Consider the following 26029-nt stretch of genomic DNA (forward strand, 5'->3'; position numbering starts at 1 on the left):
ACAGCCCGGGAGTTACACATTGAACGTCGTATCACTCAAGATAGTTTTTCAAGTCACCGTCCGCAATGCATAATATTCTGACCAAACTCGGCTCTTTCAAAGTAAGGTGCAAAATTTCCCAGCCAACTAATTGTCTGTTACGAAAGAAGAAGCCAGCTGACGTCATCACCTCTTAGTTTATTTACTAAAACTAGTCCAACTTTAGCAATCCAGTGCTATGTGGTCACCGGTATAGAATCCCGCCTTCCGTAATTGGAAGCCAGGGTGTTTTACATCGCGACTACACCGTGACCCCCGAAAAAGAGGTCTCAAAAATTTTCTTGGGAATGATTGAAGTCTCATTTCACCAAGAGCGACGAGGAAGTAATAGCTGTAATTGCTTCGCTTGGCCTCCTAGACATATCACTATTTAAGTATACACCAGAGCCAACGAGAATAACTTATAATCATATTTATTTACATAGACGCCTAAACCAGAGCGTCCGACATCTCTCACGCCCAACAGTCAACAACCTTGTATCTCTTCGGCTCCATAGCCTTTTCACCCGATCCGTTTATTATACATCACTTCATTTCACTTCCGACACAGTAATAACGTGAGCCTCGGAGAAGTTAAAAAATATGGCACTATGAAAATATCAGCATAAAAGCATAAGTTATGAGTGTGTTACTGTTTCGAATAGAGTTAAACAAAACAATATGATGTACAGGGTGTTTCAGAAAGGACTCCCTAAATTTGACATGGCATAATTTTGAAACAGTAATAGGTACAAAGATGAAACACAAGTGATAGTTCGCCTGATGGGCTGGCCTGAAATTTCAAATACGCTGGTTTGTGAAATTTGTTACAACTTTAGTTAATAAATGACTCCACTGTCCTTGGATGATATTGTGGATGATATTGTCCTTCGCGAAGATAGGTCAGATCACATTGCGATGGAGTCAAAATGGTCACGTGCCTAATGACTTTATAGCCACTTTCCTGCAATATCTGCTTCAATGAGTGCGTTGGACTCCCAGATAAACTTTTCAAGCTGATATAGCGTTTGAGGACTCTTGCTTTAAACAATGACCTTCAAATGGTCCCGCAGGAAAGAAGTTGTGAAACAAAACGACTGTAGAGCCATCGGTTAGTTGAAATTCTGATTAATTTTACAAAGCAGTGTATTTAAATTTTCAGGCTCGCCCATCAAACGCGGGTGTACCATTTGTTCCATCTTTTTATCTATCACTGTTTCCGAGTTATATACCATTTCAAAGTTAAGGAGTCCTTTCTGAAACACCCAGTATACATTCATACAGCTTAAAGCATACATGCTCAACCTATGGGTCTGCAGGCCAAATATGGCCCTCCGAATGAATCATCGATGCGGAACGTGACCTCAAACCTAAATTTGTAAAAATGAACTAAGCGGCACATAGTGGCCACTCAAGTGGTCTCCAGCACATTTAGATATCACTTGAGTGACCCACAGTGCAGTTTCACATCACTCACGTGGCCCGCCATTGCCAGATCATTTAAGTGACCCGCGTTACAGTTTCAGATAACACAATCGGCCCGCGATACAGATAACTCAAGCGGTCCCGCACATTTATAGATCACTCAAGTGGCCTGCGACCCTTCGGTACAGTTCCACCCACATCACTCAAGTTACCAGCGGTACAAATACAGATCACTAAAGCAGCCCAGATCACTTAAGTGGCCCGCGACACGTTTACGAACCAATGAAGTGGCCCACACCCTCCTAAAGGTTGAGCAGCTTTATCCTGAAGCCTTCGAAATGCGAATCCTCATTCAATTAGACCACTAGAGTGTTTAAAACGACCGTATAGGTGGCAAAACGAGCAAACAACGTCTATCTAATGAACCGATTCTAAGCGGTTTAAATAAATCTAGTTTAAGAACTCCCGCCTGAAACTAGTGATTCACCGAAGTTCAGTAATTTGTATGAAAGTCACTTAAATTGAAGAAAATTGAACCGAATAGCAGTAAAATGCTTCGAGACACGGACGATGGAGAACGAACGTTTCCTCAACTAATTAGCGCGTGCTTGTTTTTATCTTAATTATAAATCAATAAGAGGGGAAAAAAAATATACATTCATGAGGCAATCAAATTACTTGGTTAATGAATGAAAAACGAAGTAAAGTAATTAATGGCAACGTAAGACGTAATTATTCTCTCCGTCAACTTACTTCGTTATCTTGGGCATATTCTGGAATGATTTCTTCTTTTGATATGGCTGCGAATGAAAATGGTCAAAGAAAAAAAAGGCATAATTAACGTAGAAAAATGTATAAATTGAATACAAAAATACTTTACATAATACAGAAGTGAGTTTTCATTAAATGATTATCATCTTCTGAACTGATTTCTCTCTTATGTATTTGGATTATCTGAAAAAAATAATTCTTTTAATAATTATTCCATGAATCGCGGCGAAATTTAATGGAAGGAATAATCAATTGAATTAGAGATAGAAAATAAGATTTTTTTAAATCCTTTGTTTACGATGTTTATCTGGTACGGTAGATGTGATAAATCGGTTATTATGCATAATAGCCCGTTATTATGCATGCTTTTACCAATCATCTTAGTAAGTTTGATAAATTTATCGCTTCCACTTATGCATTAAATTTATCACTTTTACCGGTGAATATACATAGGGAGACCAAGTGTTGTTGGTAAATTTTTGATAAATACTTGAAATTTATCGCTTTTAATCTGCGATTATGTATAACACCCTACTGTAATTGAGGAATTTGATAAATATGAAAAAAAAATTACAAATGAGTCTAGCGTGAGTAATGAATATAGCCGGAACCCGATATAATGATTACAAATTGTACTATTGTACCCCGATACAATGATAATATAATGATAATAACTAATTTTACCACCGTTCCCCGATATAATGATAACAAATTTTACGATCGTACCTCGATATAATGATGACAAATTTCACGGTAGTACCCCGATATAATTACAACAAATTTTACGACCGTACCCCGATATAATTATAACAAATTTCACGATCGTATTCCGAGATATTCACGATCGTACCTCGATATAATGATACATGTATGTATAGTATATCATATAGTACGATTTATTATGTTTACCAACGACGCAACGCTTGGGTTTTATGCATAATCGCCGGTAAAAGTCATAAATTTAGGGAAACTTATCAAGCTTACCAAAATGCTTGGTAAGTGTGCATCGTGTGACCGTCTCTATTATGAATAATATAACCGCATTTTCCTCATTTCTCTTGTAGCGTACCCATTGCGTCAAGTTGAAAACATTCGGTTATGCGCGAGGCCCAAAAACAAAAAACCTCACACTGAAGAGATGCATTGCATTATAAAATGCAAGAAAATAACCATTATATTCAACTTTAAATCCAGCGTTTGAAGAAAATAAGGTCGTTTTTGTCTATATGAGGAAGATTGATCCGGATGACGTCATTACCTGGCCAACAAACCGCCCACCTATCCATCCAAAGCGATTGATATCCTATTAGGGGGGAGGGCAAAAAGAAACAAAAAGTGTTGCCATTCAGCAAATAACGAAAACAAAGCAATATGTGTGTGTGCATGTATTTTTTTTTTCCCCGATTGTATGAATTTGATCGATCGATCAATGGCTTTGCCTTTCACCCTCACGTACTTCGCTTGAACAGGCGCCAACTTTTCCGTTTCCCAGCGACGCCATTGAATGGAATACACGATGCAAACGTAGTAGGTTGTGTGTATAGTTGGTGTATTCTAAAGACGTTCGTGGATATTTCCACTGAACAACTTTTGAATAAATTTGTTCGATGGAGCAAAATTCCACGACCGATATGTGATGCGATGAAACGCACTATACCTCGAACCGGGGGTTTTCAACCCATGGCTTGCGGGACAAATGTGGCCCTCAGCTTTTTGCTGTGTCCCACCGACCATTTTTAAGAAATAGACTCTTTACATACTAGTATTTTTTACAAAAACTAGTAAATTCCAAAAAAAATAAAAAATTCCTTAAAGAGCTCTTGTCACTGAAATCTATACTGTTGTATTTAGAACTGCTTTATGTATCAATATGTAGTCATTTATGGCAGTGGTTCTCAACCGGGGCCATATGACCCCCTGGTGGTACTGGGAAACTTCGAGAGGGCCACGCAAGAAAATTGAGAAAGGGGCCCTGACAGGTGATTTGGAGGGCTGCAGAGAGCTGAGAAGAAAAATTAAGATGTGAAGAAATAAAGCTTTCATATTAGTGACTGGACATTTACAGAATCCAACAAAACTACCCATAAAACCAGGGCCATTTTAGGGCATGGACCCACCTGGGCCTCACCACCTACATTTTGCAGCAGGTTCCCTAGGATGGGGGTTTTCCGCAGGCCCCTCTGTATTAAATTTATAGTGTGAAAAAACAAAGAATGATGAAAACCATATCAGCCGCTTCCCCCCCCCCCGGGCTGCAGCTCTGTCAGTCCCACTCTTGTGAGGAGGGCGAGGGGCTCTCGTGTCCATAAGTGACCCCCACCTCCTCAATATTTTGTATGGTGCAACAAGTTTTGAAAATAAGTAGGCTGTTTATTTCCACCTAAGTGTGATACCATAGCATCACTTTACCTAGGGGGCCCGTGATGTTGAGACGGCCCTGAATAGAACTCAGACTAGTGGGGAGCTGAATGGTGGAGACCAAGCCAGCCCAGTGGTCGGAGACCAATATTATTTGCAAAATATTCATTCAGTATAAATTCACTGAAAAAATCCAATACGTAAAAGGATCTTGCTTCTAAATGAGGGTCGAAGACTCTGGGTAGGTGGTTCAAAGGGGGCCACAGGCAAAAAAAGTTAAGAAACACTGATTTATGGCAATGGCCAACCAGTAGAGTTGGACCACCTCAGGCTCGGTAGTTAAAGAAATTGTTTCTGATGTTCTTTGCCCGGATGTACAGTCATACATCGTTAGTGCGTCACCCGGTTAACACGTCACTCCGCTTACCGGGTCACTTTTTGGAAGTCCCAATTGTCCTCAGGCAGGAATTGGCACAGCTATGGCTTACTCCGTTTAATGAGTCACTCCGCTTACTAAGTCATATTTTTATTCTCCCAAGAGTGACTCTCATTAACGAGGTTTGACTGTATTTAGAACTGGAGATATACTTTCTAGATCCAATATTAATGCTGTGCATTTGATACATTAGAAAGGCTGTCATTACAAATTCGTTGGCCATGAGCCAAAACAGTTTTTGAAGTCGCCCATAATTTCGGCTACATATTTCGATAGGCCAAATTCGGCATCCAAAAGGCACACACGTAATTACAGAATTTACAGAAATGCTAAAAACACCTTTGGAAGAAATAATTTTAGAACTATCAAAAAAAAATAACTTCATAATTCATGAAAATTTATAATTAATGAAAAAATAATACTTACGGAATTACTGAAAGAAATAATTGAAGAACTACTGATTTAAATAAGTTCATAATTATTTCAGAATGGTCAAAAGTGATTTCAGAATTGTTAAAAGTAATAATTTTCATGAAAAAAAAGTTCCAAAAAGAAAATTTTGGAAAAGAAGAAATTATTTCATAATTAATGAAAAAAATTCAGAATTATCGAGACAAATTTTAAAATTTGAAAAATTAATAAAAAAGAATTAATTAATTAATTAATTAATGAAATGAAGTTAAAGAAATAAATTCAGAGTAAATAAAAGTGTTCAATAAAATTTGGGGAACCCTGTTTGATAGCTAAGAATACCACAACGTGACTCGGTGGACCACGGGCTTCGTGGAAAGTTTAATTTGGCCCGCAGTGTTTGAAAGGTTGACCCCCCCTTCCTTTGAACTTTCAGTCATACATCGTGGTGCCGTAGTTGAGATTAAACCAAAACTCGCTCCCCACTTTATAAATTGATTAAAATTGTTTGTCCACAGAACTAATCTCTGCAACCGCTGACTTTAGAAGTACAGGGTGTCATAAATTCATAAACAATTTAAAAATTCATAAAAAATTGAACGTACAGCTGAATGCCGTTTGCGAAAAGTTATTCAAACGAGGGGGGGGGGGTATACTTCTTTTTCTTTTGGCCCATAGAAGAAAAACAATTAGTTTCAATTTTATTTGATAGAGGGTATCGCACGAAAGTCCGGCAGGAGTGACTGGACCTGCAACTTCGTTCAATCTCTTTTGTGATAGTCCGAAACGTTCGTGAAGCTCCAGCCGGTGATTCGTGGCTCAGGTAAAACAATTTCACCGATAAAGCGTTTTCCACCAATGTCAATACCGCAATGAAAAATTTATGTAAGCGCGAGTAACAGGAAAATCCAGAAATTAGCTATTAATCGTACACTCTGCATTTTATGACTCTGATTTGCATGTTTGCAGTGATTTGCCTTCATGCAGCGCCCTCAGTTGACAAAAGCTTGAATTAATTTTTTTTTTCTGTACCAATGAAAAATCTCCATCTGTAAGAATAATTTTTAGCAAAGCACATTCGAATATACAAATTATTTCATTTTTTGGGGGATTTTTAAACTAACAAAATTGAAAAAATGCGACATTTTAAGGAACTGCATGTCGTTTGGAAACTTTTCACAACATTCTGAAGCCAACGATTGTAGAGGTAGTCAACCAGGGGTCTTCAACCTTTCAGACAATGCAGGCCGAATTAAACTTCCCGAGAAGCCCGCGGTCCACCAAGTATTACCAAGGTATTCTCGGTTATTTCAGGATTTTCCCAAATTTTTACTCTCTCTTTCCCTCTCTCTCTCTCTCTCTCTCTGGATACACTTTTACTTCGGAATTTATTTCTTTCATTAAATTTGAACTTTTATTTGTTTTTAAATTTCTTCCTTTCATTAAATAATTAATTCATTAATCAATTCTTTTTTGATTAATTATGTATTTTATTGAATCTGAAATTTTGCCCGATAATTATAAAATTATTTTCTTTAGAAAATTCTTAATTCTTCTCATAAATTTTACTTTTAACAATTCTGTGAAATTACTCTCAATAATTTTGAAATTGCTCTCAACATTTCTGAAATTCTTTCCTGCAGTAAATCTGTAACAAAATTTTTCATTAATTATAGAATTTCATCAATTATGCAATTATTATTTTATCAATAGTTCTGAAATTATTTCTTATCAAGATGCTTTTTATCATTTCTGTAAATTCTGTAACTATGTATACCATATATGCCCAACCCGCGGGAAAAATGTGGCCCATGACCTCAAACCTAATTTTGTAAAAATGATCTAAGTAGCATGCATTTACTGGTAACGTAAGTGTCTCGCGACACATTTACAGATCACTTAAGTGACCTGCGGTGCAATTCTACATCACTTAAGTGACCTGCGGTGCAATTCTACATCACTTAAGTGACCTGCGGTGCAATTCTACATCACTTAAGTGACCTGCGGTGCAATTCTACATCACTTAAGTGACCTGCGGTGCAATTCTACATCACTTAAGTGACCTGCGGTGCAATTCTACATCACTTAAGTGACCTGCGGTGCAATTCTACATCACTTAAGTGACCTGCGGTGCAATTCTACATCACTTAAGTGACCTGCGGTGCAATTCTACATCACTTAAGTGACCTGCGGTGCAATTCTACATCACTTAAGTGACCTGCGGTGCAATTCTACATCACTTAAGTGACCTGCGGTGCAATTCTACATCACTTAAGTGCCCTGCGGCATATTTACAGGTCATCGAGTGACCCGCTACATAGTTTCAGAAAACTTTTGCTGCCTGCCTCACATTCCCAGATCATTGAATTGACCTAAGGAATATTTATAGATCAGTTTAGTGGATCGCTGCACATTTACAGAACACTCAAGTGGCCCACGACACGTTTACGGAAGACTAAAGTGGCCCGTGGTACACTTTCAGACCATTGAAGTGACCTGCACTCTCGTAATAGTTAAGCACCCTCAATGTATACCTTTAGGATGAGAAATTTGACCTCTCGAAATATGTTGGCTGCATGAAATCACAGGCCTCAAAAACTGCTTTGGCTCTGGGTCTCCGAATTTGCTATGACCTTTTTAATGTGTCAAATGCACAGCGTTGCTATTGAATATGGAAAGTATTCTCACACAGTTCTAAAATACAGCTGTGCAAATTCCAGTGGACCCCAGTACTCTCAAACGATTTCTTTTCTTTTCATTAGAATCTAATCCTTTTCCTACGTAAAAATGGTCAGCGGGCCACAGCTAAAAGCTCGGAGGGCCATGGGTTGAAGATCACCCTGCATACTACAGCCGTGAACTATCCTTGTTGGTTCAGTGGCGTAGAGTCCACAGGAAAATTCTGTAATCAACTATGCAGAGCCAGAGCTAACTGTAGCTTATGTAGGTAAGAGGAATATATCACGTGCTCTCCCTTATTTTCACACTGACGTCCAATATTCCTCCCTAAAGCGGATCTGATCATTCTCCCGATTCAGTGAAGATGTGATAGCTCAAGGGATGCGGTAGAGCGCCCCCAAGGTCCATTAATTATTTCCGGGAAATGGTAATGCGGCACCCGGGGTGCCCCCCCCCCAACTCCACCTCTCGTCGAAGGCTGGTGATTGGAAGGAGATGATACCATCCATGGCCTAAAGGGAGGATGAGAGAGGGTTTCAGAGAGAGAGAGAGAGAGAGAGATGAATGATTCTTTACTGTGTTTCCCATGGGATGCCGTGAAACGTTATACATGCACTAACACACACAGTGTATCTACGCCCATTGCCTCAATTCTGATAAGTAAGGGAGGGCTAACTGATTGATCCGAATTCTGGCGGACAGGTGAACATTACATCTCTACCTATAATCGGAGTTTGCTAATTGAAATATATAATTAATTTTGTGTGAGGTAGGTGGAGAATGAATAAAAACATTAATTATGTAAGTTGGGCGAAAAGTCCTGGACACATTAATTAATAAAAAATCACCCAATTAGCGTAAAAAGGCGTGGTATAGGTTTTTTTACATAGACTAAAATGCTAGTTAAAATTTTCGCTAACAGATGACGCTGTTTCAAGAAAAACACCACGTAACAAAGAAAATGTAACGCAGACAATGTACAATTGATGTTTATGACGATTTGCGTTACATAAAACTACCATTTTTCAACATGTGCACTCTTTCACTAGTTTGGACGTAGCCCGTGCTGCAAGGTTGTCCATATTGAAATGCGGTGTTTTATGTAACGCAAATTGTAATAAACATCAATTGTTTTGTGTTTGTATTGTACCGTCAACTGTATTGCTGCTCTTGCGTGTTGGGTGGAACTTAAGCTTGGCATTGCCGTTATGCAGTGCTAAGCTGTATAGGTTGGAGGCTATAGGGCTTAGTATTCGTAGGACCATTTGTATATTTGTAACATAAAACCCCACGATGTACATTAAGAGAGAATGGCATCTCCTCGAATCTGACCTCAGTGGCACTCGACTAGGGGATTTATCCATTTCGCTCTGCCAGTTTTCATACTGAGCAGGACTTATCCTGCATATCCTTAGGGGTGGATCAGGGGTGAATCAATGAGTACCATCAACTGGGCTGACTGCCCATCTCTCTGCGGGGACTTTTTCTAGTTTTGAAAAGAAAAAAGTTTTTTGGCGGCGTAAAAAGCTTATTTGATTGATCGTTTGTGGCGCTGCAGTCGTCAAGGTATTCGCTTTACATGTAAACGAGACGACTTGAGGTTTGGAGGCGTTTCCTGATAAGGAAATTGCCAATAAGGTAGGTTTTTTTTTGACGAAATTCAATATCAAGAAAAATTTCAAGATTTTTTGATGACAACTTTCATTTCTGCAGTCTTTTCGATAACCAGTTGAGACCCACCTTCATTATTATTAGTAGGTGTAATGAAGATTGTAAGACAATTGAGAGTTTTGGTTTTGCACCTTACTGGAAGATTTTTATTTCACTGGGCAGTGTGCGTGTGTGTGTGTCCAGTGTCACCCCAGGTTCCATAGGAAATTTGGGGTCTCTTTACCGAATTTCTAATTGTCATTTTGTCTCAGTGTACCAATTTATGAGAGGCATAAATGGATGAAATCTTATAACGTAAATATGAATTGAAACTGATCAGCAGCGTGAAAAAAATCAAAAAAATCAGAAGTTTGTTTTAAACACGAGAATATAGTGATGAATATATCTTCATTCATGATTTGTGCCAGGGGGTGGACTCGCCGCTGTGGTCATAATGACGGACTCGCATTGCGAGGATCCGGGTTCGAACCGCACCGTCGCCATAGTGGTGGTCGGCTGAAGTTGGTTTCCTGTGGTTCCCAACTTCGAGGCGCAAATGCGAGCCGATCTCCCCATTGAAAAGTCTCGCCACAGAGAGCAACAGGCCTACAACGATTAATTATTCAATCGTTACACTTCACTCGTAGTTAGAAAAACTGGTGGCAGATGGCAGCACTGCATAACAAGCATTACACAGAAACAAACTTCATATCAGGTTTCACTACACGTACACACACATTCCCGCATGTACCAATTCGTTAGAGGTTCCGCAGAGGAATATGGACGAGGTACATGTGTGGTTTAGTAGTAGTAGTAGGGGGTGGACTCATAAAATTCCTGTGGGAACCATACAACCTGTAACTTTTACTGCCTTTAATGTGTTTACCTTTCCATTCCGGATTTTTTTTCTTCAATTCTTTCAATATTAGATTTTAACGTATTTTCTAAAGATAATACGTGCCTGGAGCTTTGAACTATGAGAAGTTTTTCTGTGTATATTAACTTATGTATATATATATATATATATATATATATATATATATATATATATATATATATATGTTGCAGTGAGACCATCAGTTCGGTTTGTTATATCACAGTATTATTTTTTATTTCTCTTTATATGAAGTTCATTTTTTTTCTAAAATCCTAAAAGAAATAACGAACGAATTTGTAATGTATATAATTTACCCAATTTCAGCTTTAACGGGTAATTTTCTAATTTATCGTAATGTTTCGTGAACCCGCTTCAAGGAAAAGTCATGATTAACCATGTTTCAAAAATACAGTCTCATTGCATTGTTTCCGTTATTTTTATGGTCATTGCTGTTCTCTTGACACCCCGTGTTGGTCACATTGCCCTAAATCCAATCACATCCTTTTTATATACACAAATCATGTGGTGGGCAAAGTGACTCCATTATATATATACCGGATGACTTTGCCGACCCTGTTTTATTTTTTCCACAAAAAAACGAGAGGTGACACATTAGAATAAAACTACATAAATCATGTCTGTGAACTATAAACCAAATATAAAAATTTCATTTTTGACTCTTGACGTGGAATGAAAAATTTAATTTTTCAATTTTAAAACTGTTCAAAGTCACCCCAGTTGAATATATTTTATGTGTTATGTCGAGTTTTCCGTGATACAGCGCCAGCTGTGAGTGAAAATTTGAACTATTTTTTAACTTATCAAAAAAAAAAAAACACCAGTGCATAGTAAGTATTGTAGTGCAAATCCTCAACCGGAATTACGGGTAGAGAGAGATCGAAGAGGTCAGCTGCCCCTGGGTGAGGTTTCCACCTAAATTTAGGTGATAACACAAGTAATGTTATAAAATCATCAAATTTGACAGTGGTGAGGGTTGCAAAATCATGGGTGCTCCCCCACCCCGAAAATTCACCAACGGCTCTCTGGCATATCGACTTCTTCCTGCCAATTGGTGACTTTTTAAATAATTTTCTTTTCAAAATGTGCCCAGAACGTTTCACCCACCCTGTATTTTCACGCTTTATTGACCAATTTCGTCTCGCTAATTGGCATCAATCAGCGTAATATGATTCGATATCATATAAGATACCACGTGATGAATTAGGTTTACATAAGTGATATTTAAGACCTTCCAAAAACGGGTAATAAAATAGACTCCATTGATTGTCCAATCATTTATAATACATCTCGTGCAGTCAGTCGGTCTTAATTCACCTTGGCAATAATAATAATAATAATTTGCGTGAGAGGTTGTGCGATCCTTTTCCCCGTTCATTTGGCATGGCTTTAAGGACATGGAAGAAATGATTATTTTTTTTCTTTTGATAAAGAGACCTTGAATGAGTCACCACGAGTCTAAACCGTGATGTGAAACCGGAGACATAATGTCCAGCGGCCTCAAGCGGATAGGTGTGGCTGCCATACCTGCTGCTGCGATGTGCGTTATTATTCTTGGGCCGCCGCGATGTCTGTACCAGCGGGTGGGGAGACTAAATTCATTGCTCGTGCTATACCTCGTGTATTGCCTTCATTCGCGGCTATAAAGCCAGATATACACTCGTATATTTTTTGGCACCAGACGGCAAGGCTAATCTGCTGATACTATTAGCACGAAACTCCGGGAGAAACCAATCGATTACACTCAAAAAACGTGATTCGTGTACTTTCTCACTCTTTTTTGGGCTCGTGATGTCCGTTATCTTGACGAGATACTTTGGTTGTGAGTCATACGTATATGTTACAAGAAATGTGATAAATCCGGTTATTATACATAATTACCGGTTATTATGCATAGTCGTCGAGCGTTTTGGTGAGTTTGATAAATTTCCCTGAATTAATCACTTTTACCGACGACTATGCATAGTGCCCAAGCGTCGCGTCGTTGGTAAACATGATAAATCGTACTGTATGATACATGATAATTCGTACATGTGTCATTATATCGGGGTATGAATGAAAAATTTGTAATCATTATATCGGGGTCCGACTTTATTCATCTAGATACTAGATTCTTTTGGAATTTTTTCACATTTATTAAATTCACCAATTACATTAGTGTATTACGCATAATCACACAGATAAAGGCGATGAATTTTAAGTATTTATCAAATTTAACAACGACGCTTTTGCATAATGCCAATTCACCAGTAAAAGTGATAATTTTTTTTAAAACTTACCAAAACGATTGGTAAGTATGCATAATAATTAGTTGTTATGTATAATTACGTATTTACCACATACTGATTTACCGTAACATACACATATAAATTGGCTGATGATAAATATACCACCAGCAACGTATTCACTGATGGTAATGATTATTTAAATGGAATTTTTCATGACACTGAATAAAATGGGATTTAACCCAAAACTGGCTATAACATATTTTTTTATTGATTGTGCTTATTGTATGTCAAAATGCCCTTCAGGAAGAATTCCTTTTTTAAATTAGTTATGTCGATATCTTTAATAGGACCATTTGATTTAGGTAGACACGTGTGTACTTCAGGTTTTAACTTGAAAAAGGAATCATTAAAACCGTTTGAAACCATTAAAAATGAAGGAACACATATGTGTGTACCTATGAAGTGAAGTAGTTAAGTGTTGATTTGATTGATTGGAATTAGAAAACTATGGATCGCAATTATCAGAATATCAGCGTGATATGGTTAGAGGCACAATGGTTAGGAAAGCGGTTGATTAATAGAGTTTAGTAGGTTAGAACCTACCCGGGGAGGATATGCTTTGGAGGAAGAGGTTCAGAAAAAGCCTTCGATCACTTGACCTACAAAAATTAACATGTTAAATTGAAAAAAAATTATGAAATCCAATTGTAAAGATCTAATTCTTATAATATATAATATTTCTTAAATCTGGGTCGTCTTAGAGGAAGTACATAGCTCTCTTTGCTACCTCCCGCGTACACCGCTAGATATAGCAATACATGTTTTGTCCGTAGACGAAAAAATGTAACGTTAACCCTTTCTAGAACACAAGTATTTATAAAGTAACACCAAGTTTTTAGGTATCTATTCAACAAAAGACATCGTAAATTGCAAAACAAAACCCACCTTTCTTTGATTGGTGACGCTAACATATGATTTCCAGTAATGAAACGATCAAAAATATACACCAGATTACATATTTGATGGAAAATATAATAATAATGGAATCACGTTTGTTCATGTGTTTAAACAATATTTTGCATTGGGACATTTGTTTCCCCTTCTTCATCAAAGGATTAAATTGGGCCTGTAAAACCCTTGAAGGTGGATTCACTGAAATAATAATCCTATTGCAACAAAGCTACCAATCAGGGGTTCGTGGATTAGATAACGTAACATAGATTTATTTTTCCTCTTGAATGTGTTCAAGTACTCCGTCCAGAAAAATTATTGATAAACTTTAGGTGACTTAGAAAGTTATTAAATCATAGACTCGGTAATCAGTTTGATAATTAGAAATAAGACCTGCATAACACCTAGTTGTACTTGTTATTACCATATACATACTAATGTGTATTATATAATAATTATTTATCAATCAATGTTTGAGTCAGAAAGTTATTGAAGAAGGTTTATGGAAGAAAACACCGATTTCGTGAGCTGGTGGTCAATGGGGGGAGTGACAATAGAAATAGGAGTACGTGTGTACACACACAAAGTTATTCGAAAAGAAAGTTCTTTCAATTCCTTCTGCTCGAGCGCATCTTTTAGGAAACTCGTGCTGGTGGAAGTTCTCTCTTTACGGCTTCTAGCAATCATCGCCTCTCGCAGAAGCAGCTTAAAGCATATAAAACTGAACTGCTGCTGCTGCTGTTCCCGATCGATATTATACCGTTTTCCCAGGGAAAAATTCCTCTGCGAAGCCAAGAAGTCTGTGAAAGCTCAGGAAGCCCTCAGTTATGGTCCTCCTCTCCTTCTCCTCCCCCCCCCCCCCCCACGCCTTTTTTTATTTTCCCCGCATCGCCAGACCGAGTTTATTCAATGGAGAAGATGAAGCATAATAAAAGAAAACGTCCACACTTATAACGCAACGACTTCCTGTTACTAATGTGTGTGCTCCAGGCAGTATCATCTCTTATAAACGGGAGATTTTATTTTATTTGTGTTTTCTGTCTCCATTGTTTTTACGATGCTGTAGTCTTTGTATTAACGCTCCTTGATTCTCAAGCAATTGAATCTCATCCTAGCTATTACGAAAACTGTGTAGGAGTAATTTTCATATTTTGCTTTTGTTTTCCCACGATGGCCGAGTATATGTTGGGTACTTACTTTAAAACCTAACCTGCACCGGGAATTGGAAACGGTTTTTATGAAATCCTCATGCCTAACAGTATTGGAGCACTTTCTCACAGTTAAGTTCTCCGCAGGAGAATGATCAGTGTCTCATTTTTCCGCTACTATTCAGTATTGATTAAGTGGGTCTCATACATTTCAACATAGCCAAAACCCTCAAAAAACTACGCTCTAGTGCAGTGGTTCTCAACCTGGGGCCATTTGGCCCTTTCCCCCTTGTGGCCCTGAGATGCTCTAAGGTGGCTACGGGTGAAAAACAGATGAAAGGGGTCACAAAGGGCCGTGAAAAGCTTTTATTTTAAAATATGGTGGGAGGAAAAAATATGGCTGCTTTTAGAATTCAGAAGAGGTGTCCTAAGAGAACCAGGGTTATACCATAAATTATATTTTTATTGAAGCAATATTTTGGGTTTTTTTTTACTGTGTTAAAAGATATGAGATCCCTTTAATTAATGTGTTAAATATAATACAGTCGATCCCGCCTATAACTTTCTCATTTATAACGTTTTTTCCCTTTTAGTACGACTTATTTTCATGTTCTCAACTCTAATTCTTATCAAGATTTCCCGTTTAAAGTGATTTCCCACTTACAACGTTTTGCATAATAGTTTTTTTGAAAAATGTTGTAAGCGGGATCCACTGTATGATGAATTCTCTCTCCCTCTCTCACACCTTCACGTTCTTTACTTTGGATATGAAAAATTCGCTCGCGGTATAACTTATAAGAAAGTCCTTATGTTGAACTATACCATGAAGGAGGTAGCAGCGTTGTGTGGACTTCCAGAAAACAAATATACAGTGTATATAAACAACGAATTGTCCGGGGTCGAATGTTTGATCTCCTTGCAGCATTGAAACAAACGTTTGCGTTGGACATTAGCCAGAGCGTATGTTTGACCATATCAGCTCGACCATAGATATCGACCCCGCGAAGCTCTTGGCAAATATTTTTGTTGCCAACACATAGGTGTTTCTTGGTGTTGAAATTCTACAGTGATTCGGAAGAAATTGTTCTCACGTTCCAGAGTCGTCTAAACGGGTTCCGAAGGCGATCCCCTAACATTTTTTGACCGCTGTTTTCCTTGAACCTAGGTTTCAAATTTATTGCGGGAGAAAAAATAGGCATTCAAATAGCCAAACGTACAATGTAAAATTCATTACGTTCGAGTTTTTAGGCCGACGTGACAGAAACTTTTTACACGGGTGGCGAACATTTTCAAGAAATAAATCTTAAGCCACCCTTGCGAATGAAACTTCGAAAAGTAAAATAGATAGGAAATGCTTTAGAAAAACCACCAAGTACGCACAACAAAATAAATAAATAAGATAAAACAAATAATAAAGAAATGGAAATAATCATGTAAATTTAGAGTTAATGAAATTTTTCAGTAATTTGAGAGGAGGTTGTTCAACGTTATTATTGAAATACCACTGTCCATCTCTCTGTTGTAGAGTTCAGATTTTCCTTTAATACGGCTATGTAGACAGTTATTTATTTCAGAAAAGCTATATGTTAAACGAGATGGGGCCAAAAAGTGCATGAAACATGCCATAAATTGATGTAAAATCAAGCACCTGTCGTTTAATATTATGGTTTTTCAGTAAGATGAGTGTTCTATGAGTCCCCTTTCAGACCCAAATATTCATTTTTTCGGAATTATCTGATTTTTTTTTTTTTGCATTTTTGATACTAAAAAAAATGCGTTATGAACATAAACGTCAGTAAATGTCCTTTTTTAAATTTTTTAATTCTTATTTTTTGTAAAAAAATTTAATTCATTACATTCAAATTTTTTCAGCCAAGATGATGCAGGGTATATTCATCTTTACATATAATTTTTTTCTTGAGTCTTATTGCTGAATTTTATGTAATAAATCACACTTTCCCGGGAGGCACTTTTCTTGGAAGCCATCTTAAGAAACCCCTGAAAGTTCAGCTTTAATTGCTGCCCGCTCATGAAAGCCACTCCCCCAAAGTTCATATTCACTATATTCACAATATTTCGAAATCAAAACTTACACAATTCTTCAAGTCGAGGTTCCTCCCTGAAGTAAAAAAAACCAACAGGGAGGAAAAATCAACCAACACATTTGTGACATCCAGTTTCCGAAAGGATTGATTAAAGATCTAGCCACGTTTGAACGATATTTAATTTCAGTCCTTACATTGGCAGATGGCAGCACTACACATAACAAGCATTACAGAGAAACAACAAAAACTTCACGTCAGGTTTCACTACACGTACACGCTCATTCCCGCATGTACCGATTCGTTGGGGGGCTCCGCGGGGGGGCGGGGGGGGGGTGAAGCAGTAGTAGGTAGGGCCTCCAAAAAATGGCTCGGGGATCCGTGATGTCTTAAGTCAGCCACCTCGTTGGGCAATTTGCCTGTTGTGGCGTTGTATTTGTATTTGTATTTGCTGACATAGCCTATAATACAGGGTGTTTCAAAAAAAAATCACCCGATTTGAAATGCGTGTATTACAAAAAATATTGAACATAGACACTTAAAATTAATTTTATGTTACATGGCTAATCATAAAGTTTGTTTTACAAACCAAATTAAAGGTTATCAATATGTCCACCTTGGGATGCACGGCATTTGTCTATATGGTAGTCAAGTAAGTCCCAAACTTTTGCGAGCATGTTTGCATCCACAGCCAGTGGATTTCTGTGGACTACGTGCGAAACTGTGTCGGATACGCTCCACATTTTCGTCTGACATGCTGGGACGGCCAGGGGATTTCCCTTTACGCAGACAACCCTGTCTTGGAATTGTTTATACCATCGCCTAATGCTCTGAGCGGTAGGAAGTTCAACACCAGGGTATTGTCAACGAAATGCACGATGAACAGTTGTTACGGACTCGAAGCTTAGAGCACAAAATGATTTCTGTTGTGCAGTCACCATCTTGACAAGCACTGAAGTGGCGGCCGAAAGGGGGAGCGTTAGCGCTACATGTCGGCAACTGCGCGAAACTCGAGATTTTTCCTCTTTCTACCTATGCATTATTCGATCAAAACGGATTTAAAGCTGAATCGTTATGATTTTTTTTTAAAAATCGGATGATTCTTTTTGAAACACCCTGTGTATCGCTCGATAACTTGTATGGGAAAGATCATCTCTCTCAATTAGGGGCCATTCAATTATTACGTCAGCATCGGGGGGAAGGGGGTTTCGGATTTTCTGACTTTTGATGACAGGGGGGGGGGGGGTTCGAAGGTTGCTTACGTCATCAACCACCCCTTTTTGAAGATATGAAATATTCTAAGCTGCTGACGGGGAGGGGGGGAATCAGTTTTTTGTTGGCTTTTGCTGACAAGGAGGGGGGGGGGGCGGTCTAAATGTCTGAAAATCTGCTTAAGTAATACTTGAATGGCCCCTTACTTATTAGCAGGGAAAAAATAATTCGTCGCTTTAAGGTCCAATATTTACCAAACACAAATGGAACAGTGCCATCTATGAGTGAAGTTTTACTCATTTCTTTTATTATTATTTAAGGAAACCTAAGCATTGCATGCACTACTCCGAGGATGACTCTCTGCTATCCCTACGAAGGTTTGTAACATCTGGCTGATGCGAAGATAATTTTTAGGGAAGAAAAATTCAACTGCTCCTGCGGGGAATCGAACCCACGTCCTTTCACTTTCCGGGTGAACGCACTAACGGTTCCTTTCAGCGCACACGAGCTCCAAGGAAAACTCGAGATATTCATTGCCTCTGTAGTCTAGGGCATTCACCTGGAAAGTGAAAGGAGGTGGGTTCGATTCCCTTCATGGGCAGTTGAATTTTTTTTTTTCCCCCTAAGTATATCTTCGCATCATTGATCATTTTTGTCGCACCACGGTCATTTTCTGCACACGAGCCGATTCCGAACGGCAGGCTTGTTTTTTTATACTCGTCGAGAGGTTGGTGCGCTAACCCCTCGATGGGGGACACTCTGCGGTAGCAATTTATTCTGCGGTCATGTCGCCGTTTCTGTTGTACCCCTGTGTCAGAAAGTTTTCTGACCTAGACGAACCGGATATCGAACTCGCGACACCTCTAAGTATCCTTTGGTACTTTAGGCGAGTATCCTATCGACCTGGGTGCCGCGCCCTCTCTTCGCATCAGCCAGCTGTTAAAAACCTTCGAATTGAAATATGCAGGAATGTGTATTATGAGTGGCCCTAAAACGTATTTATGTTATTATATGATTGTTTCTTGGTTATATATGGTGCTGATATCTGTGTCTTTCATATTTTTTTGAAGCGAAAACGCACGACTGACTGTTCCTTTCATGCAAGGATAAGCATTGTACAGCAGGCAGGCTGATTAACGGAAAATTTACCGACAATTCACCGTGACGCAATTTATTGGTAGGAAAATTAACCGAAAGCAGTTCGTCACCAATGAGTGAGTGATAGCGTGATTGAACAAGTGAGTGAATATGTGAACGAGTAAGTAACCGCATGAGTGACCGTATGAATGACTGAGTAAGTGAGGACGAAGGAGTAACCGAAATGAATGGCCGAGTGAGCGAACGACTGAGTGACGTATTAATGATTGAATGAGTGAGTGAGTTACCAACTGAGTGGCCCAATGAGCGATTTAGTGACTGTTCTATTGAGTGAGAGAGGTGAATGGGTGAATGATTGATTGAACGAGTCAGTGACCATATCAGTGACCAAGTGAGTGGGTAAGTGACAGTATGAATGAACGAGAGAGTGAGTTACCAAGTGAATGAGTGATTGAGTGAGTGACCAATGAGTAACTCGCTCATTTTTTCATTTGATCACCTGTTCAATCACTCGCTCACATTTGCTCATCACTCACTCATACATTCACTCAGCGCTGAATCACTCATTTGCTCACTCACTAACTTCCTGACTCGCTCGATCAATCACTAACTTGCTCACTGACATGCTCATCCACTCACTGACTATATCAGTTTGCGATGAATTGTTTACCGGTTAAAATTTCCTTGCGGTGAGTCATTGTCGATGAATTTTCCGCACACTCTGTAAAACGCACTTCCCTGTAACCAAATCGGTTTGACATTATATTAATTTTTCAAAATGTGTCATTCGCTTCCCACTCGTCCACTCTTCACTACAACTAAACATTATCAAAGAATATATCAGAGAAAACCCCGAAAGTTCTAAAAACATCGAAAAACAATATATCCACGAAAAAAAAACAAAAAAACATCCAACATTACTGAGCATTAGATTATTCCTCACATTCACAAAAAAAAATCAAAATCTGTAAACATGGAGAAAGGTTTCATCCACTTACAGCCAAAGCAAAAAAAAAAAAAAAATCCACACGGGTAAGGGTAAGAATCTCATTAACACGTTCTTGCACCCTCTTTATAATGTTTCCAGTAATTTCCTCTAGAGGGCGCTCAGAGAAAGAAACTCTCTTCTACTCTATTATTCAAGACAGTCACACCATTAAGATAATTCTATTTTTTTTGTCCCTTCCTTCTTTGCATTCTTAGAAGGAAAGAGCTTATTACATTCCTCGCAACTTCCATTTCTATTATTAATTTATAAGTGAATTTTCTCTCTCAAATATTAAATTTTCCTTTTGTATGAAAAGGAATTCCCTTTTTTTCTCTTCTATTTTGTTGCAATTTTGTCCCCCGTTTCGTAGAAAAAGATCATTGGAATTCTATTGTAATGTGAGTTTTATTGAAGGAAATGAAAGATTTCATTCAAAGTTACGCTTTTAATAACTTTTTGACATTTTCTTTTTATCGGATATGATTCTTGGTGAGTTTATGTATATATATATATATGTAAATTCATGTTTTTGTTATTCATGTTCATGGAAACACTTTTGTATTGTAAGCTAAATGCATGTGTTTATCCAAATACACATGTGAATTTATGAGGAAAGATATGAATAATATTACTCTTTTTTTTTTCCGGGGAAAGTTAAATAAGGAATGAGAAGAATAAAACTCATGCACACAATTGAAATAATAACTATAATTTACAAGGAAATATTTTTCAGTCTGGAACTTTCGGTTCAAGGTCATTTTAGACGTTTCTCCTACTTACTCGAATGTTATTTTTATTAGTAGAGGCGTATTTACGGGAAGGGGGGCAAAGCGGGCTACAGCTTAGGTTGGCTAATTCAAAGATGAGTATTAGAGGAATGAGTAATAGAGAAAGTTAGAGTGGAATTGGGAAAAAAAAATCAAAACTATAAATTCGCCAATGCAGAGAAATCGGGTCGGGTCGGTGAGTGGATCAGAGGGTGCGCAAGCACGTAAGTGTCCACAAAATTTATCTGCGCTGGAAAGAGTGCAAGCATCTGAGCGATTAAAAGAGTGGCCTAGAGAGTGAAATGCCGAATGAGTGAGTGACCAAAAGAGTGACATAGAGAGTATGTAAGCATGGGAGTTACCAGAAGAATGACGTAGAGAGTGTGTAAGCATGGGAATGACCAGAAGAGTGATCTATATAGAGTGTGAAAGCATGTGATCAGTCAGCACCTCCAAGCGATAGAAGGCCTCGGCACTATTTACTATAAACCGTCATTTAGACTACCTGGCAAGTTTGCCAAATTTTGAAACATAGCATCCTATTTCGTTTCTTCTTATTTTGGCGTAGAATCTTCTTGATTGGCTCACAAATACCGCATAGTGATTGGATGTGGCGCATAGAAATCGCCAATTCCAAGCCCTATCGTTTATTTTCCTCACAACGAGTTTTTTTTCCCTGAAAATTCTGAGGGAAAATGGACTACTTACTGACGTCACAGGCAGACTGCTGAGGCCTTCTATCTCTAGGAGGTGCTGGATCAGTGCGGTTTTAACACAAGGGGCCCACCCGGGAACCTCGAGGGGGGGGGGTCCTCGAGAGTAGAGGGTACTCACAAAATTGAGATCCGAATGAAATTTTCGAGACTAAGCATTTAAATTTTCCTGGTACGACCTCAGAAAAAAAAATAGCTTGAACTGGAGTCCATGAGGCCCCTTAAGGCGGTTCTGCATGGGAGTGACCAAGGGAATACCTTTGAGGATAGAGAAAGAATGAAGTGAGCGAGCTAGGGAAGAGAAAAGAGTGAGCAAAAAAGTGACTTAGAAACCGAGAAATATTTACAGGAGTAGGACTAAGCGGGTTATATCCCAGAAATGAGAGATCAAGAAAATTGAAGGCTAGAATGAGCAAAGGGTGGCAAAATTTGCACAGCCCACCCGCCGCAAAACCGTAAATCCGCCTCTGATATTTAGGAAGTTTTCCAAGGTTTTCGAGAGTTGAAAACAAATTTATATACAGTAAAACCTCTCTTTTGCGGACACAGATGGAACAAAAAAAAAAAATCTTTCGCAAAAGAGAAGTAACCATTAACCAGGGGTTTGAAATTCATGCTTTTGTTATACGAAGGGAAATTATTATTTGGCCGTGAAAGAGGAGTGACCGCATCTGAAGGGTAAAGTCCGTTAAGAGGGGGTTTCACCGTAATAATTTGGTCCTCAACAAAAGTATGTTTCCAATTATTTTTTTGAATTTATTGTCCACGGCAATTGAAAATGTACTGAAGAGAATTATATCGCTACTGTTAGTGAAACATCGAGAAAACACTTTTTTATAATCAATTTTTAACGTGTATTGTAATGATTTCTTTTTTTAAACTTACATAATCGGCCGAATCCACAGCTTAGATGTCGGCGAAGTTTCTGTATACGGGACGTCTTTTTGTCTTTCATATTCACATCTGTGAAAAGAAAATCTTCAATTTATTAGATTGTTGTATCTTTCAAAATTGTTTCGTGAACAGTGAATACAGAATAACTAAAGATCAATTTTATTTTGCGTCTTCATAACCAAAGTGAAATGTTAAATTGTATATTTTACCTCAATAAAAAATACGTAACAATGATGAGATCCGTGCACGATAGCAATCTACAGTCGAATCCCGTTTTAACGAATACTGTTATAGCAAAAATCTCGTTTTAACGAACACTTATCTATCCCCCGTATAAATTCACATAGAGACATTTTTAAATAACCCGGAATTACTTTATAACGAAATTTCGTTATAGCGAAGTGAGATTTCTACATCCTCTTGGAGTTCGATATAATGGGATTGACTGTATTACGCTAATTTTGCAATTATACAGGGTGATTCAAAATTCAACGTATAATGTTTTTGTACAAACCTTTAGGGATAGGTAGAAAACACAAAAACAAAACAGAATCACATAGGAATGTATCACAATTTCTTTTTGTGAATAACTATGGATGGTAAGAACTAGGAACACTTGTTGAGAAACTTGAAGTGTACACGTACTGTTCTCGTGTAAAGTATCGCTAAATAAAGAGTTCTTCTATCAATTATTGGCTTGTCAATTTCTGCATCTTCGTTGATCCTCCAGCTGATCAGGTTGGTGTATTCCGGTCCCAAATTCCTATGCGATTCTGTTTTGTGTTTTCGCCCTTCCCTAAAAGTTTGTACATAGAGTTTTGAATCACTCTGTATGATTTAGCGTGTTGAGAATAATTTTTAGTCCAATTCTTCTCGCCTCTATTGGGAATGTTATTTCTTACACACAATTTCGATAAATCTCAATAATGTTTATTTTAAATCAATATTAAATTTGATATTCAATAGATTAATATGAAAAAATTTGTTTTTAAATAAAATTTCATAAACATAACTCGACGGCATACGAAATAGAAATCAATAGTATACGCAGTTTCCGAAAATTTTAGAAATTTGTAGGTATATGTTGCGGTAATTGTGATAAGTTGTAACCGGTTATTATGCATATTTACCAATCGTCTTGGTTACTTTGATAAATTTATCACTTTTATCGACGAATATGCATAATGACCAAGTGTCGTTAGTAAATATGATATATATTTGAAACTTTATCTTTGATTATGCACAACCCAAGGCGTGTCCCCTTGGTCAATTTGATAAGTGTGAAAAAAAATTCGAAATGATTCCAGTATAAGTGATGAATATAGTCGGACCCCGATATAATGATTTCAAGTTTTACAATCGTACCCAGATCTGATGATACAATACAGATATGAATTTTATCATGCATAGTATATTATTATCATCATGTATAGTTGGTAAATATGAGTATATCAAATAGCGCAATCACGTCGTTGGTACATATGGTAAATATGTACCAACGACGTGACGCGTGGGTACTGTGCCTAATCGCCGGTAAAAAGTGATACATTTAGGGGAAATTTATCAAACTTACCGAATGCTCGGCGATTATGCATTGTAATCTGATCTATCCCATTTACTGTAAAATATACATAAAGGGTTGCATAATTAACAGGGCGTATGGCATTTTACTGGTGAACCGTTGATCTTAAAGACATACTTCAAATTAGAAAAACGCTTCCAAATGACGTGTGGTACTCGGATATGATATTCGTTTCAAGTGGTTGTATAGTTATTAAAATAAAATAATTAACTTTTTATATACAGTCTCCGTGTGTCCAAAAGCCCAATTAGAAAGTACTTACCCTGGCTCTCTTGATGCCGACAAAACAATTTCACATTTCCAAGTGCAATATTCACAGAGATATTCGAATTCGAAAAAAGGAGGTAAGTTGGGGAAAAAAAACCCCATTAAATTTGGGTAAAACGCGTTCTACCCGTATTTAATGCTGTATAAAAATATCAACATGCACAACACACTATAAATACCTAGGCTGACCATATTTCTTTCCTAAAAATACGGGACGTCACGCAGGAAAGTCGTCAAGGCAAGCAAAGTCGCCATTCACAGCCGAAAAAGTTGGAAAAATCAAATAAAGTTGCCAACTGTAGCTGAAATTGAAAAATCACCAATGGCGAAAACGATGGTAGGTACTCTGACCTTTGAAGACCAGACGCAACCCTCTTCCCATCACGGAGACATATAGAAGCCAATGGTTAGGTACTGCAAGTTAAATCAATAGTTCGCGAAAAAATATTAATGTTTAACAAATAAGTGAGACGAATATATTTATATGACTATAATTATGGTAATTACACTACTAAGTATCATAATATAATTTATAGCTCATAAAAATAATCGTAATTCCGGATTTCAGAAATTCAACTAAGCCTCCTTAAAAATAGGGAGGGGGGGGGGGAATAGGACACTTTATAAAAAAGTTGAAAATACAAGTTCATAAAAAAACACTCTTTATATATGTTACTGCCAAAGCCCAAAGTTGGCCACTTCATGAACTCGCCAGCCCAGTTGACCCAGCCAATGTCCGAAATTTGGGCTTTTACCAGGCTTTGGCTGTCCTCTATATGTCGATTCCTACTCATCCCTATATCGATCCCATTTTTTGTGTGATAATTACGGCCATTTATAATTAGCCATAGCTAAACATAATCATTATGGTTAGCTGTGGCAACCCCCAACGATCAAACAGGTCTGAATAGCTATAATATTAGTGCTCCATATATATAGGGAAGGGCATATAGAGAGGGCAGGCGAAAGCCCGAATTTCGGACATTGGCCGTATTGACTGGTCCGGCCAGTTCACGAAGCAGCCAACTTCTGGCATTGGCTGTAAGTAACATACACAAGTTTCTGGCCTGCGAGTCACATAAACACCGTATATCAGACCCGCGAACGGATAAGGTCGTGCACCACAGCTCTAACACATAATTAGAACTCATATGACCATCGCCTCAATCCAAGATGTATCAAACATAATTAAGTCAAATGTAACAGAACGTTTTGTTCTTCCCGCTCCAATGTTTCATTTCCCGGAAAAAGGTGTTATTTTATTTTGTGACCCCACATTCATAACGATTCAAAATCTTTCACTTTTAGAGTCTATATATTTTTTCACCTGAAGGCAAAGTGCCATCACGATTCGATTCACTCTTTCGATACAAATTTTCAATAAAATCCACGTCACGAAACGAAAAGCTTACTCTTCTGCGCTTATATTTCGATTTCTATGGTTTTACACCTCAAGGCTGTTTTTGGTATCGATTGAATTTTTTTTGTTATTTATC

At 37.9% G+C, this 26029-nt stretch overlaps 1 protein-coding gene across 1 annotated transcript in view; it reads right to left on the bottom strand.

Annotated features, from left to right (window-relative positions):
• Positions 1-26029, bottom strand: part of Eip63E (cyclin dependent kinase Eip63E) — a 123045-nt gene that overhangs the window by 71777 nt on the left and 25239 nt on the right. Inside the window, exons 2-3 of the mRNA XM_089246050.1 lie at positions 22676-22753; positions 2197-2243 (exon numbers count right to left, since the gene is read on the bottom strand). Coding sequence (XP_089102176.1) covers positions 2197-2243; positions 22676-22753 — 125 coding nt within the window. The remainder of the gene's footprint in view (positions 1-2196; positions 2244-22675; positions 22754-26029) is intronic.

This window comes from Pholcus phalangioides, unplaced genomic scaffold (assembly GCF_987345545.1).
Source record: "Pholcus phalangioides strain wild (caught in Gottingen) unplaced genomic scaffold, Ppha-v1.0 ptg000016l_1, whole genome shotgun sequence".
In the NCBI taxonomy this organism is placed as follows: domain Eukaryota; kingdom Metazoa; phylum Arthropoda; class Arachnida; order Araneae; family Pholcidae; genus Pholcus; species Pholcus phalangioides.